This window comes from Orycteropus afer, unplaced genomic scaffold, assembly GCF_000298275.1.
Source record: "Orycteropus afer afer isolate SDZICR_OR568_19922 unplaced genomic scaffold, OryAfe1.0 scaffold00054, whole genome shotgun sequence".
In the NCBI taxonomy this organism is placed as follows: domain Eukaryota; kingdom Metazoa; phylum Chordata; class Mammalia; order Tubulidentata; family Orycteropodidae; genus Orycteropus; species Orycteropus afer.
In genome coordinates this window covers 12,293,823-12,308,219 of record NW_006921641.1, presented here as the reverse complement: position 1 = coordinate 12,308,219, position 14,397 = coordinate 12,293,823, and the positions used below count along the sequence as shown (strand labels likewise).

Here is a 14,397-nt window from a genome sequence, read left to right as displayed (position 1 = left end):
TTACCTACTTCACAATATGCTCAATATGAGCAATTTTACTCCCAAGCCTAGATCAGGCCTGAGTGTTTCTTGTGAACCATAGTTTAGGCTGAGGAGACTTGAGAGTTCATGGAGGGAGAGTTCCCCTGCCCATAGGAGGCTGTGATCATAGGAGAAGTCTGTGAAAGGAGAGGGATCTAAGGAGTCCTGGGGAAGCAGGCCTAAAGGTCCAGGCCTGGGCAGCATAACTGTCCAGGAAGGCCCCTGTTCCTATGGCTCTGTGACTGGGGGCCATTTGTTGTTGGCAGACTTCATTCCAAGGGTCCTATGTTGACAAAGACTAGGGACTGGACAGAAGGCAATGGCTGGGTGGAGGAAAGCCAAGCCCTTCAGAAGAATAGGATAGTTGGAACATAGCATTGAACTGAGCTTGGCTTTCAAGCTGCATACGGTGGCCCAGTGGGGAGGTGAGTCCACGGACAAAATGGATCCGAACAAGCCCTGACTGCCCCCCAGATACCAGCCATCCGTAGGAGTCCAGGTTTGGGCTGAAACGTACCTGTGAATAGAAGAAGTACTTTGAGTGAGTCTTACCTAAATGAAAAATAAATATAAAAACAGGCCAGAATCTGAAAGAGGATAGGGCATGATCCAGTGGAGAGGTAGGAATGAGAAGACAATGAATGAGGAGGGTCTCCCATGCTCTGGAGGATGAGGTTGCCAAAGCTACGTTCTCTTCTTAGCTGTCATTTGATCACAAGCCCAGAGTTGGGGGAAAATGAGAATGGAGGGTAGAGAAGAGGCAAAGTTCTCACCTTATGAATAGCCTCCAGCTGCAGTCTGTCCAGGCAGAGCTGAGAATGCCCCTCTCTCTCCTGCATGCGCAGCATTGGTTCCCTACGGAGTAGGTTGTGAAATGAACCCTGGAGGAGGAAGGAAACAAAGAAAAAAGCTGCTTAGTTTTGCATCTTTGTGCTGGAACTCGTATTATAGAAGGACTAAAGGTTTTTAATTTTTCTAAGGAGCTCTGGTGGTGCAGTGCCAAGGCATATGACTGCTAACTAGAAGGCTGGCAGTTCAAATACACTAGCCACTCCTCAGAAGGAAGAGTGGGCAATCTTACTGCCGTAGAGATACCGCTTCGGAAACCCAAGGAGGAATTGCTATAAGTCAGATCCAACTCAATGGGAATGAGTTTGGTGGGTTCTGTTTTTTTAAAATGATGGGTGGGGACTCATTCTCCTGGCCCCAACTTACCAAATCTGTGTCTTGAAAGAGCAAATAGTGATGACTGACAGTTTCAGCGTAAGTTCGAGCCTTGGGAGGGTTAGGGGCCCCAGATGAAGTAGAATAGTGGTCTTGACCTTCACGGTTGTCCTGATATGGAATCAGATCTGCTTTATATACAGGCTAGAAAGGAGATCCGGAAATTAGGTTCTATAATATCAAAGACGACAAAAAGGTAAGGGGAGAGGAAACTGGTTTGGAGCAGGACAGACTTAAAGACAGAAGGCAGTGGTATGTTTAAACATATGCTCAGATGCACTAGAGTTGGGGATATTATATACAACACTGTGCTAAGACTTCCAGGGATAATATCAGGGCTGGTACTATCAGGAGTTGGGAAGGCAGGTGGATTAGGATCCAACAGATGGTGCTGCTATCAGATATTCATATACGTACGAATCTTCGCTCTACAGGCCGCTTGACATTTATTGGGTTCAGTGCCATATCAGGCAATATAGCTGCAATGAGCTCCCCAGATATATCTCCTGCTGCTATTGTCCCAAGCCAGTCTGATCCTGAAAGACTCTAATAGGAAGAGAGAGATTTCATTCATTTATTCTTATTCATTCAGTTCTGTGAACTAGTAATAGTCGTGGAGGGGGACAGACACATACACACACACACACACACACATACAAAAATTGAGTTTTCCATAACCCATGTCCCTGATGATACAGTTACCACACATCTGTCTTTTCCTTCTTCTGCTAAAACCTACTGCCTCTTCTTGACTACCACTAGGTCATTAAATGAGTAGTTTCCTATGTAATGAAGATTGTGGAAGAGAAAGGGCTCACCCAGACAGTGCCTTTTCGAGGAGCAGTGAAGTAGGCTTTGAAACCAAGGTAACCAGCATCAATATAATGAATCCCACAGAGTCCATAACTGTAAGACAAAGAGAAATAAAACCTTCCTTTTCTAAAATTAGATTCATCTCTTCTCCTCAATCTTTCTAGAAATCAAATTGTTTTAGTGACATAACCCTCAATCCTTCTCTCCCCAAAACAATCTGACACCCTTTGCACCCCAACCCGTAAGGCCTGTGCCCAGAGCTCCTCCTATCTCCATCCTGCCGTACGAGGCATAGCAGTTGTCTTGAGCCACAGTGACACCATTGTAGGGAAGCAGCCAGGCCAGCTCTGTACTCAGGAAGCGCTTGATACAGTTTATAGGTTCATAAGGTCGTCGTAGGTCCCAGAATTTGATTTTCCGGTCACTCCCAGCAGAGACTAGAAAATGACTATGAAAAGATGGAAGAAGATTAAATATGAACAAATCTGCAAGAATCAGCCTGCCCCAGTCTCCACCTTTTACCGCCACAACTCTTCTATTCTATACCTGTTAGCTTTGCACCACTGAAGGTTACGCACAGCCTGATCATGGGCTAGGAAACACTGGAAGGGGTAGAGCCTCAAGGAGCCATCAGAGAGCCGTATCTGCTGCAAGGGCGAGTTAGTGGGAAGGTTCCAGAATACCACCATGCCTAAGGTAGACAGAGAATGAGTAGGAATTAATTGCAGGTTCTCTCTTCTTTGCTCTAATTTCTCTCTGGGTTCCTGGGACCTCTGTCTTTTATCCTGAGATCTAAACCCTTATGAGAGGATATGGGGATCATGATTCGCTACCCAACACTCCTTCCATGAAATAACTAGTCAAACTGGCATTTTAGTCCCAATTCTCATCAATAAAAAAGTAATAGCTAAATCTGGAACTTGCAATTAAAGATGATAAGCTGAACACACCCTACTAAACAAAAGTAAAAGAATTTTAAAAATGCATAAGCCCTCCAGGACAAGGGTTGGCAAACTACAGCCCATATGCCAAATATAGCCTGCTGCCTCTTTTGGTAAATAAAGGTTCACTGGAACACAGCCATATCCATTCATGTACCAAATGTCTACAGCTGCTTTCTCCTTATAATAGCAGAGCTGAGTAGTCCTAACAACTGGCAGACAGTTTACAGAGCCTAAAATACTTACTATTTGGTTCTTTACAAAAAAAGCTTGCCAACCCCACCCCTGCATTACAAAAGAGAGAACAGGCAAGAAACCAAAAGCAACAAAATGTTAAGAGCTGGGGAAAATAAATAAATAAATAAGGCACTCTGGTGGTGTAGTGGTTAAGGTGTTTGGCTGCTAACCAAGAGGTCAGTGGTTTGAACCCACCAGCCGCTCCAAGGAAGAAAGATGAAGCACATCTGCTTCCGTAAAGATTTACAGCCTTGGAAACCCAATGGGGGTCGCTGTATGTTGGAATCGACTCGATGGCAGTGAGTCTGTTTTACAATGGACCAATGGAAACTAACTTGGGTGACTCAAAAGCTAAATACAAGACTGGCAGGGAGGAAAGTAATCAAAGGTATAATTCTGATTAAAAAAAATCAAGAAAAATTTAAAAATAATAGCTGGTTCCCCAACTAGACCAAAGAAGAGTGAAATAAGGCAAAGACACATGGAAACAATTAGTCTAAAGGACCAATGAACAATGCAAAATCCCAATCTGTCTCCATGACCACGAGGACCAGAAGAACTAGATGGTGCCCAGCTACCACTACTGACTGCTTTGAAAGGGATCACAATTAAAGGTCCCAGATAGAATGGGAGAAAAATGTAGAACGAAACTCCAAATAATAAAAACAAACAAGCTCACTGGTCTGAAACAGACTAATGGAACTCCCAAGACTATGGCCCTCAGACACACTTCAAGCCTGAACTCACCCCTTAGGCTCAACATTCAGCCAAAGTTAGACAGGCATATAAGGTAAAAGCACCAGGGAGATATGCACTCCTTGGAACAATCGATCCTATGAGATCATAAGGGCAGCATGTGCCAACAGTAAACCTCAAAAGGCAGGAAGGGATAAGAGAAAAGGACAAATGGAACCAGTAAACATAGGGAGGAAGTGGGAAGAGTGCAGGGATTACAAGTAATGTCATGAAATCAAAATGTGTATGAATAGTTGAATGGAAAACCAATTTACCTATAAATTTTCACCTAAACCACAATAAAAAGAAACAAGAAACAAGAAACAACCAATAGCTGGAAAAAATTTTGTAGTACATATGATATGGAAGGGCTAAAACTCCTTTTATGCATAAACTCAGAGAATTGTAGGACATCTTTGAGCCTTTCTTAAAAAAACAAAACAAAACAAAGCAAAAAACCACATAGGTAGACCGGCTGAATGATCAGGTATGTCTAGGCAAAAGGGAATACACCCATGTCCATATATGTTTGGTAGACGATATTTCTACATACATATTTATATATGCCATAAGAATGTCAATATATATAATAAAGGTAACAAGGCAAAGTTCCAATTAACTTCTAAGCCATAGCCAAACACCCTGAGGGAGTGAGTCACTGGGCCTATGGGCTCTGGACCATGGTCTTGGGGGACACATCAAGTTCAACTGGGATAACATTAACACATAAAAACATTGTTCAACATCCTACTTGCTGAGTAGCAGATAAGGTCTTAAAAGCTTGCAAGCAGCCATCTAAGATATAACAATTGGTCTCTCCTCATCTGGAGCAAAGAAGGATGAAGAAAACCAAAGATGCATGGAAACAATTAGTCCAAGGGACTAGTGGACCATGTGAACCTCAGCCTACATGTCCTTGAGACCAGAAGAAGTAAATGGTGTCTGGCTACCATGGTCAACCACTCAGAAAAGGATCAAAATAGGAGATCCTGGATAAACTGGGAGGAAAATGTAGAACAAAACTCAATACCACAAAAATGACCAGGCTTACTGGTCTGACAGAGACTGGTGAAACCCCCAAGACTATAGTCCCTAATATCTATGGCCTGGAATTAAATTCACTTCCATGGCTGGCAGCCAAACAACAGAGAGGAGTATAAGGTAAACATTTATACCAGGTAGGTACACTCTTTAGAACAATCAACCATGAGAGAACAGAAGGGCAGTATTTGCACAGGGAGACAGCTCAGAGGGCAAGAATGCATAGGAAAGAAGGACACAGGGAAAGGGTAACCACAGGGAGGAAGTGGGAAGACAGCAATTACATTATGGAGATTACAATCAATATCATCAAATAAAATGTATATGAACTGTTGTATGGAAAATGAATTTGCTCTGTAAACTTTCACCCAAATCACAATTAAAAAATTAAAAAAGAAACTTATTAAGAATGAATTACAGCTTTGTTGCTATTAGTTGCCACCGAGTTGATTCCATCTCTTGGCGACCCCACGTATGCAGAGTTGAACTTGCAATATAGGCTTTCAGAAACAGACTTCCAGGATTGTTTTCCGAGGTACAGTGCCTATGGCATTTGACTGCTAACCAGAAGGCTGGCAGTTCAAATCCACCAGCCACTCCTCAGAAGGAAGACTGGGCAATCTACTTCCATAGAGATACTGCCTTGGAAACCCAAGGAAGGGTTGCTATCAGTTAGGACCAACACGACAGCAATTGAGTTTGGTTTTGCTTTATGGGTAGGTTTGAATCACCAACCTTTGTGATAGTAGTCTAATGTTTAACTGTTTGTGCCACCCAAGTAGTCCCTGAATTACAGCTAAGCAATATAAATAATTTATCAGTGGAGGAGAAAGTTGAGCTAAAAGGACTGGCAAAGACACCCAATGACTTAACTATAGAATTAAGACTAAGTAACTTTGGGAATTAAAATAGCAGAACAGCATCAAATGTCATGTACTTTGACAATGTAAGAATAATATCACCAAAAGAAAAACAATTAGACGATGGAAAGAGAGATGATATGACGTGCAACAGTGCTAATATTCTTATCTTCCTAGCAGGGAGTTTAGACCATGTGTAAAAAGTAATTTGTCATTTAAAAGCAACAACAGCCTATTAACTCCAACTACTTAATGTTATTTATACTTTTCTTTTTTCCCCAAATTTTAAAAGTATCTTAGGGAACTAATGTTCACTGTGTAAAAAGAACATTTGTTTTGTTTGCAATTCTTCATTTCATTTCAGTGTCTTTTCTTCTATAAAGTTATAAATGTAATACTCTTTAATTTAAAATACTTATATAATCACATTTTTATAATTTTTGTCTCCATCTAATCTTTTTATCTTTATATATGAATAGAAAATGGCATAAAATGATGTTCATTGACTTTTATTTATTTTTTTTAGGATAAAAATTCTAGCGACTTTTATCTTTTTATTTTTTATACTGTTTGAGTATTTATAATTAAAAAATACTCAGTACTGAATGAAAAAAGAAACAACCACCAGAAGCCAAGCCTATATAAAGTCTAGAGAGCAACAGCTCCTTAGATTTTGTTGTAGTTTTTACCATTATAGTATCCAGCAGCCAGGTGGTGGTGGGGCCGGGTGGGCATCCAGGCCAGGCTAAGGCATTGGCCACACTCAGAAGGGTCTGAGGTTTGCATAGACCCCACCTGAAGGGTTGCCACACATTCCACCTGCAGGAACAGAGGAGATAAGACTAAAATTAGGGATAACTACCATTGAATCCAGCAGAATGGGGAAGTGTCAGAGGCAGAAGGAGATTTGTTAGGGAATCAGCAGGGAGAGGCTCTAGAAGACAGAGCTCAGCTGAGGTAGCAGGTTCCTCACTCACCTTATAAATGGCTGGCTTCATGGCATCTGTGAGGGAAGAAGAGCAGTAACTGATGCTGTGGATCAGAGGATCCTAACCAGGCCTTCCATCAGGCCTTGCTCTTAGACCAGCCTCCCCTTTCCTCACCCATTAGATAATGACCTCTTATACTGTGTTGATAAAGTGCTTTCCTTTCTACCTCTGAATTTACAAACCCACCTCTATCTGGCCCATCCTCTTTCCTTCTTCTGCACCTAACAATATCCTTCCTCCTACCAGAATGACTAATTCCTCCACTCCACTCTCTTCTCATCCTTTTTCAGAATTTTGCTCATTCAGTTATTTCTCCTGCATTATCTGTCTTTATTTCTACTGGATCATTCCTGTACTCACATGTAAACCAAAACAAACAAACAAACAAACAAAAATCTCCCTTATTCCATATTCATTTCCAGCCACCATGCTCATTTATTTGTTCCTCTTCACAGCCAAACTCCTCAGAAGTATTATCTATGCTTACTGTCTTTACCCTCTTGTCCTATTCCCTCCTTGACCCACCCTCCTCTACCAGATTACCAAATATGGAACTTCCCAGGCCCCAAATCTGAGTGCTGTCTGCTTTAAATATAAAGTACTACTGAAAAATAAACCCAACAAATAGGAGCTGCCTTTTCTTGACCTTTTCCTCTTCTTGCTCATCTTTGGCTCTGTACTCTTTACCACTCTTTGTAACAAAGACATTGTATATGGTTGTGTGCATGTGTGGTGGTGAAGGCAGGAGAGGCTAGGAACAGGATTAGGGGGAACAAGAGTACAGCAGGGGAGATGAGCCCCTGTCATCCCCAGCCCTCAGCTGCCCTTTACAAAGGCAGCTTTACCTATGGCAGCAAGAAGGAGAAGGACCTGAGAGCACAGAGGGAAAACAGAGAGGAGAAAGGAGAAAAGAAGATAATGTGCTGAAAAAGTGCAGTTATAAGACTGCAGGAGAGAGTACCACCTACAGCCTGCTAGTGAGAGAGCCCAGAAAGAAAGTGTGAAGTCAGAATGGGAGGTGTGGCTCAGCAAAGCTCTGTACTAGAGACTGAGCTCCGAGAGTTTCAAGGGTAATGGACAGGCTCTGCTAAGGTCTGGCCACCTCTACAGCAGTCCCATTGTCTTTACTGTGCTACTCACCTGGTGGCTGCTGAGCCAGTAAGGCGTCAGGATGGGGCAGACTAAACAGCAGCACCTTTCCATCTGAGCAGGCAAGAGCCAAGAGACCCAGCCGGGGCAGGAGAGGAGCCTACAGGATGAGACCAGATCTGTGCTGTTAGGCACCTCTCAGAAAACTTTTGAGGTCCCTGCTCCTTGGAAATATGTTATGAAGTTGTTGGAAAAACTCCACCCACTGCTTTCCAACCTCCCTTCCTCCAACTCTGAGAGCTCCCAGGACCTCTTTGTCCTGGCTCTGAGTCTTAGGACTATCCCCCAAACAAATGGGAAGTACCTTCCGAGGGGTGCTTGGAAGCTCCCATGCTCCACTGGGGCAGAACTTGAGGTCCCAGATGCAGCCACTATCACAAGCAATCCCATAGACAAAGTGGGCCCTGTTGTCAGGACTGGGGCGAGAAAGCATGTGGAGAGAATGGGTAGAAAGGAGGAGTCCAGAGCTCCAAGTATCTATGCTCCACTTATCTCAACCCAGTCTAAGCCTTTCCACCTTAGCTGCCCAGTCCCCATTTTGCTCTTCTCCTCAAGCACCCTCCCATGGCAGTACCTCAGCCCCACCTCACCAGTTTTCTTGCTGCAATGTCCCAAAGCCCCAGAGCTGGAGCAGCCCAGGGCCCGAATGAAGTTGGCTCAGTGAATGTGTCTCATTCATGTCAGGGCTGGAGAACAGAGCCACATACTGCGAGGCTGTTGCCCCCTCTGGCACTGGGCACCATTCCAGAGCCCACAGCGGTCCCCCCGTGAAGAAGGACATGTCCCAGCGCTCTGGGTGTGCTGTGATCGAGCTAAATCTAGAGGAATGCAAACATGGGATGAAGAAGGGAATAAATAAAAAGTAATGAGGACAAAACAAAAGCTCCATCTGGTGCTACTGTGAACCGGCTTAAGCAAAGGTCAGAACATCAAGAACAGTCTGCAGGTGAGAAGACTCCTTAGCTAGCACGTGTATTTTCCTCCTTCCCCCCCGCAAAGTCTGTCCAGCTTCAGCTCATCTTAAAAAGATCAAGGGTTGTTCATTCTGGTTTACTACAATGTTCTCTCTAGGACCAGTCTGCTCAGATCTGAGTAGACATGGACTTGTAAATTGGTTTCATCCAACATCTTCTAAGCCCCGTCCCTCAGTCTGTCCAGCTGTGATGAGCCAGAATTAGATTTGCATAGCTCTAGTCAGTACTCTAAGGAGCTCTGGTGGTACAGTGGCTAAGGCATTTGGTGGCTAACTACAAAGTCAGTGATTCGAGCTCACCAACCATTCTATGGAGGAAAGATGAAGCAGTTTGCTTCCATAAAGATTTATAACCTTGGAAACCCTATGGGGGTTGTTATGAATTGGAATCAACTTGAAAACAATGAGTGTAGTTTTGAAGTCAGGACTAACCTGAGACCAACTGGAACAGCCCCAGGGGAGGGCAAGGCTAACCTGTCATCCCTTTCAATATTTTTTTCCTGTTTCTGTCTCCTATAATCACAAAAAGGCTGAGCTGCAATCTTTACCTATTTATTCGGTAGAGTGTGCCATCTTCAGGAAGCCCTTCACGTTGTACCGAAAAAAGTGGAGACTTCTCCTCCTGGGGCAGGTAGGGAGCAGCCTCACTGGGGGAAGGCAAAGGGAACAGCCTGAAGTTGGTAGAGCTCCTTCAAGTCTAAGATTCTCAAAATACACCCAGAGTCCTCTGTCACTCTTCCATCTCCAGTGGTGCTACCCCCTCCTAGACTTCAGAAATGTCTCTTCAACTTACACTTCTGATAACAAGTGCCACTTCCAGGCCAAAGGAATCCATTCTGCAAACTCCCAGTATGAATGTTTCTGTTCTCGGCTAAAGGACCAGAAGCAGCATTAATGAAGGAAGGAGTAGAGAAATTCTAGAGCAGTGCTGTCCAATAAAACTTTCTGTGATGATGGCAATTATCTCTATCTGTGCTGTCCAATATGGTAGCCACTAGCTGCAAGAGGGAGCTCTGGTAGCATAGTGGCTAAGACACTTGCCTGCTAACCAGACGGCTGGCGGTTCAAACCCACCAGCCACTCCTCGGAAGGAAGGTTGGGCAATCCTACTTCCGTAGTGATACTGCCTCGGAAACCCAAGGAGGGGTCGCTATGAGTCGGGGCCGACTCGACGGCACATAACAACAACAACAACAACAGCTGCAAGTAGCTACTGGACACCTGAAATGAGGCTACAGTGCAACTGAGGAATTTCTGTCTTGTAAGTGCCCTCTTTCCCCCACTGTCCCATTTCTACATCATCCTTTGCACTCCAATACCACCCCTTCATCCCTAGCTCCCATTTCCCAAGTCTCACAGGTCCTTGGTGAGATGGAAGCACTTCCAAACAGGAGCCATGATGTGATTTGGTAAGCCATTGGGAGCCATTCCTCGGCAGTGTGGCTTCTGCTTCTACAGGATAAAAGTGGAGAAAATGTAATGGAAACAATTTTACAGGTTGGTGAGGAAGTCCCCAGGAGACAACTTTCCCAGCTTTCATCTGCCTTTACTTTCCTTGGCATTACTTCCTCCCTAGCCACTGCCCTATCAGCATCTTAAAAGGTTTGTCTCAACCATTATAATGACTTCACCACCCTCTGCTTCTATTCCTCCATTCAAACTGCAAAATTTTCTTCCCATCTTCCTCAAAATCTCCAAGGCAACTGATTTCGAGGGACATGGTCTCTCCACCTCTCTAATACTCCTTCTCAGTTTCCTTCCCAAATTTTCCCTCCTCTGATCAGTTTGTTCACCAAAGGTATTCCCCAGAGTCCCTCCTGTCTTCTTTTCACCCCTGTATATACTCACTCTTGAAGACTGCATCCCTTCCCATAGCTTTGACTACCATCTTTCACTGATTATCAAATTAACAACTCAGTAAATTTTCCTCAGTCTCAACTTTTCTAGAATTTCTAGACCCATTACAGCACTGTGCAGAGCCACATTAGAGACACAAAAGGGAAAATCAGAAATAGAGTTCCTATCTTTATGTAAAATTTTGGTATTTCATTCATCATAAATTTATTGCATTAATTTTTTTTTAATACTGCATTGAAATATCATTTATTTTGATTACAGAGCTTTTTGTGCTTAAATTTTTCTCACTAGGCAAGGAAAGCACTGGTTCTATCTATATATGTAACTCACTACTAGACGTTCTCAGCTGGATGACCCATGGCTTGTGCAACTTAAACATGTCAAAAAGTGAACTAATCAATCTCCCCTGCCCATCTTCACCTCCTCTCAGATCACCCACTCTTCCTGTGTTCCAGAGGACACTACATGGTAGCACAGTGTAAACTAGAAATTCCCAATCAACTTCCTTCCTTCCTTAACTTCCAAGTCTTGTCAATTATGTATTAATTGAATCTGTCCCTTAACCTTCTCTTCTCTACTTGGTTCAGGCCTTCACTCTCTCTCACCTGGTTAATTACAACTGTCTTCTAATTGTCAGTTGCAGCTTGACCTATTTTTCTAACTAATAATGTTATCTTCCTACTTAAAAACCTTTGTTGGCTCCTTGTAGCCTAGAGAATGAGAGGCATCCATTTAGCATGGCATTCATTGCCTTTACCAATCAGTTCTTTCATCTACTCTAATCTCCCTCACCACTTTACCCTAGGCCCTATGCTCTAGCCATCACCAGTTTTGAAGAAAACCATCCTCTTGGGGAAATATCTGTTCACCCCTTTAAGACACACAGCTCAACTCTCACTCCTCTGTGCCTAATCAGTTAATCACTTTTCCTCTATATGCCTAAAGTATTTTGTTCACTCCCGGTATAGCACTCATCACACTGAACTTCATGAGGGAGGAGTCTTATTCATGTTTCCTAAAACAGATTAGATGCTCAATATATGAATAATCTTGTTTACTAGCCACTGCCTCCCATCTCCTTAATACCTCAATTGTTTTTGAACTTGTCTGTTATCATCTTTTACCATCATCTTTTAGCCATCATAGTCTCTATACAAAAGTTACCCTTTACAGCACTCTGCTGACCCCCTAATAATCCCATTTCCCCACCCACTTTCTTGTCCTTTCAGATTACCCCTGAAGTGGATCCTCGGGGGGCGCTTCGGGGCACTGCAGGCACTGCGGGTACTGCAGGCACTGCAGGCACTGCGGGCACTGTCGGCACTGTGGGCACTGTGGGTACTGTGGGCACTGCAGGTACTGTGGGCACTACAGGTACTGCGGGCACTGCAGGTACTGCGGGCACTGTGAGCATTGCAGGTACTGCAGGCACTGCAGGCACTGTGAGCACTGCAGGCTCGGGGTCAGATGAGCTCTCACTTGGGATCTCACTTTCTTCCTCATCTTCAGTCTTAACTCGGAGAACAAAGTCTTCATCTTGAGCAGTATCATCCTCTCCTCCCCCACCTTGAGGGTCTGCCTCTGGCTGGCTTTTCTTCAGGTTAATGGGGCTGCTCAACTTGGGGCTCTCAGGACAGGGCACCGGAGCAGGCATTGCTGTTGAAAACTCTTCAGCCAGTTCCTGAAGATACAGAAGTGCCCTGTGGGACAGGGCAAAGTCAGAGCCATACTCACAAATACTTAACTGAGAGTCTACTTTTCCAAACACTTGGTTAATTCTTATCTCACTGGGTTCCCCCAATAACCCATGAAGCAGGTATTAATTTCCCCTTTCCCTCTAGTAGATGAAGATACAGAAATGATTGGCCAAGATGATTCAGATAACAAATCTGAACTCTGAACCCAGGTATTCCAAAGGTCCAATGAACTTTTCATTCTACCACAGTCACAGATCATAGAGGGCAAAGGGAAAGAACAGAAGGCATATTATACATATGATACATACAGGGGCATTAAAACAACAGTGAAGTGCTGGAGGAAGTTTGTATAAAATGTGATTGGGTACAAGGTACAGAAAAGGAACCTCCTAGACAGACAAAGTTAGCAATAGTTAAAAGTCACTGAAGTAAGAGCTAAAAGATTGTTCAAGTCCCCACAACCCAGATACAGACCCTGCTTACCTGATACCTCATCAGTCCTCTCATTTCTCCAACTTACCCCACCCTAATTCATTCACCCCAACCCCCCTCCACCAAACTGTGTCCCACAATCCTTACACTTGGGCAGCCCTTCGGCGGGGTCGTTCCCCAGGAGGGGTCTCAAAGTCCTCAGGGGGCCTCTTTGGAGGTGGAGACTCTGGCTGATCTAGGCCTTTTGACAACTTCAGCAGTAGCAGCTCTGCCTTGGACTTTCGACCTCGTTTCTTAGGCATGGGGGTAGATAGAGGGTTGGATTGATCTAAGAGACCAGGAACCAGAGGGGCTGATGGAGGATTAGGTTGTTGGGGCCTTTTTGGGCCTTTTCGTGTCCTACCACCTTTCTTCCGGCCAGGCTTTGAGGCCCTAGGCTTTGAAACCTTTGACATCTCTGAAGAAAGATCTGTAGAGAAGAATATGGGTCTGTGAGATGGGACCAGAGCTCAGGCCAACCCCTGTTGAAATCTCTTTGGAATAGATTACACCATGCATAGGTTTGATCCTGTGAGTTTAACCTGCAGTCTTTCATCTGAAGCTCGAAATGCAGAGATATAGATGAAAAGGGTAAGGTACATACCTTGCTGTTCCAGCCTGGAGAAGCTTTCCTGATCTAGAGGAAGCCTCCTCTTATCAGGAGAATCCTCAAATCCAGGCAAAGGGGTAGGTAAAGACATCTCTAAGGAAGCCTCTGCACCTGTCATTTCTGAAGAGGCCTTGACATCAATCTGGTTTAACACTTCTTGTCCAGGAGAGTCTACCACAGTCATGTTCCCCACGGGGCCGGCCTCCCCCAGGGCAACGCAGCCGACCCCGTAGGTATCCATCAGCATGCACCAAAATGGCTGCCCCTGCAGAGAGACATATAAATGAGTGAAAGGCAGAGGCTAATTACCTTGCTTACATATACCACTAGCTCAGATTTTTGTTTTCTTGTTTTTCCTTCCCTTTCCCCCACAACCAGACATCCAAGCTCCCTGATCATTTATTCATTCACCCAACAGCAATTTACTAAGCACCTTCTATAAGTCAGACACTATTCTAGGCCCTGATGATACAGCAATAAGCAATGCAGACAAGGTTCCTGCCCCCACAGAACTCATATTCTGGTGAAGCAAACAATAAACAAATAATAATAAAAGCTACTCACAATATACTAAATGCTTAATATGTACGAAGCACTATGCTAAGTGCTTTATTTACATTATTTACTTTAAAGCTCATACCATTTCTTGTAAAAAAATATTGCAGTAAATGGGGCTGTGTATGCACAGGGAGACAGCTCAGGGGGCAGGAGTGCATGGAGGGAGGGACTCAGGGAAGAGGTAACTATGGGAGGAAGTGGGAGGTGAGCTGTTGCATCAT

The 14,397-nt window shown here is 44.0% G+C and overlaps 1 protein-coding gene across 1 annotated transcript; it reads right to left on the bottom strand.

Annotated features, from left to right (window-relative positions):
• Positions 1-319: 319 nt before the first annotated feature.
• GTF3C2 (general transcription factor IIIC subunit 2) lies at positions 320-13,859 on the bottom strand. The gene is made up of 19 exons (XM_007938849.1): positions 13,613-13,859; positions 13,117-13,438; positions 12,298-12,540; positions 12,075-12,117; positions 10,341-10,435; positions 9,777-9,854; positions 9,532-9,630; positions 8,601-8,828; positions 8,315-8,426; positions 8,002-8,110; positions 6,850-6,875; positions 6,562-6,691; positions 2,605-2,749; positions 2,345-2,506; positions 2,064-2,151; positions 1,663-1,791; positions 1,237-1,389; positions 795-902; positions 320-538 (listed from the first exon to the last, which is right to left on the bottom strand). The coding sequence occupies exons 1-19, from the start codon at positions 13,857-13,859 to the stop codon at positions 320-322; spliced, it is 2,736 nt and encodes a 911-aa protein (XP_007937040.1).
• Between the last annotated feature and the right edge of the window lie 538 nt (positions 13,860-14,397).

Bases quoted from the DNA above. Each gene is read 5' to 3' on its own strand.
- GTF3C2 (XM_007938849.1), bottom strand. From the start codon at position 13,859: ATGGATACCTACGGGGTCGGCTGCGTTGCCCTGGGGGAGGCCGGCCCC. The intron at 12,118-12,297 runs GCCTGCAGTGCT...AGTACCCGCAGT, and splicing joins GAGAGCTCATCTGACCCCGA to GCCTGCAGTGCCCCGAAGCG. The intron at 6,876-8,001 runs GTGAGTAGCACA...CTTCCCTCACAG, and splicing joins ACTGGCTCAGCAGCCACCAG to ATGCCATGAAGCCAGCCATT.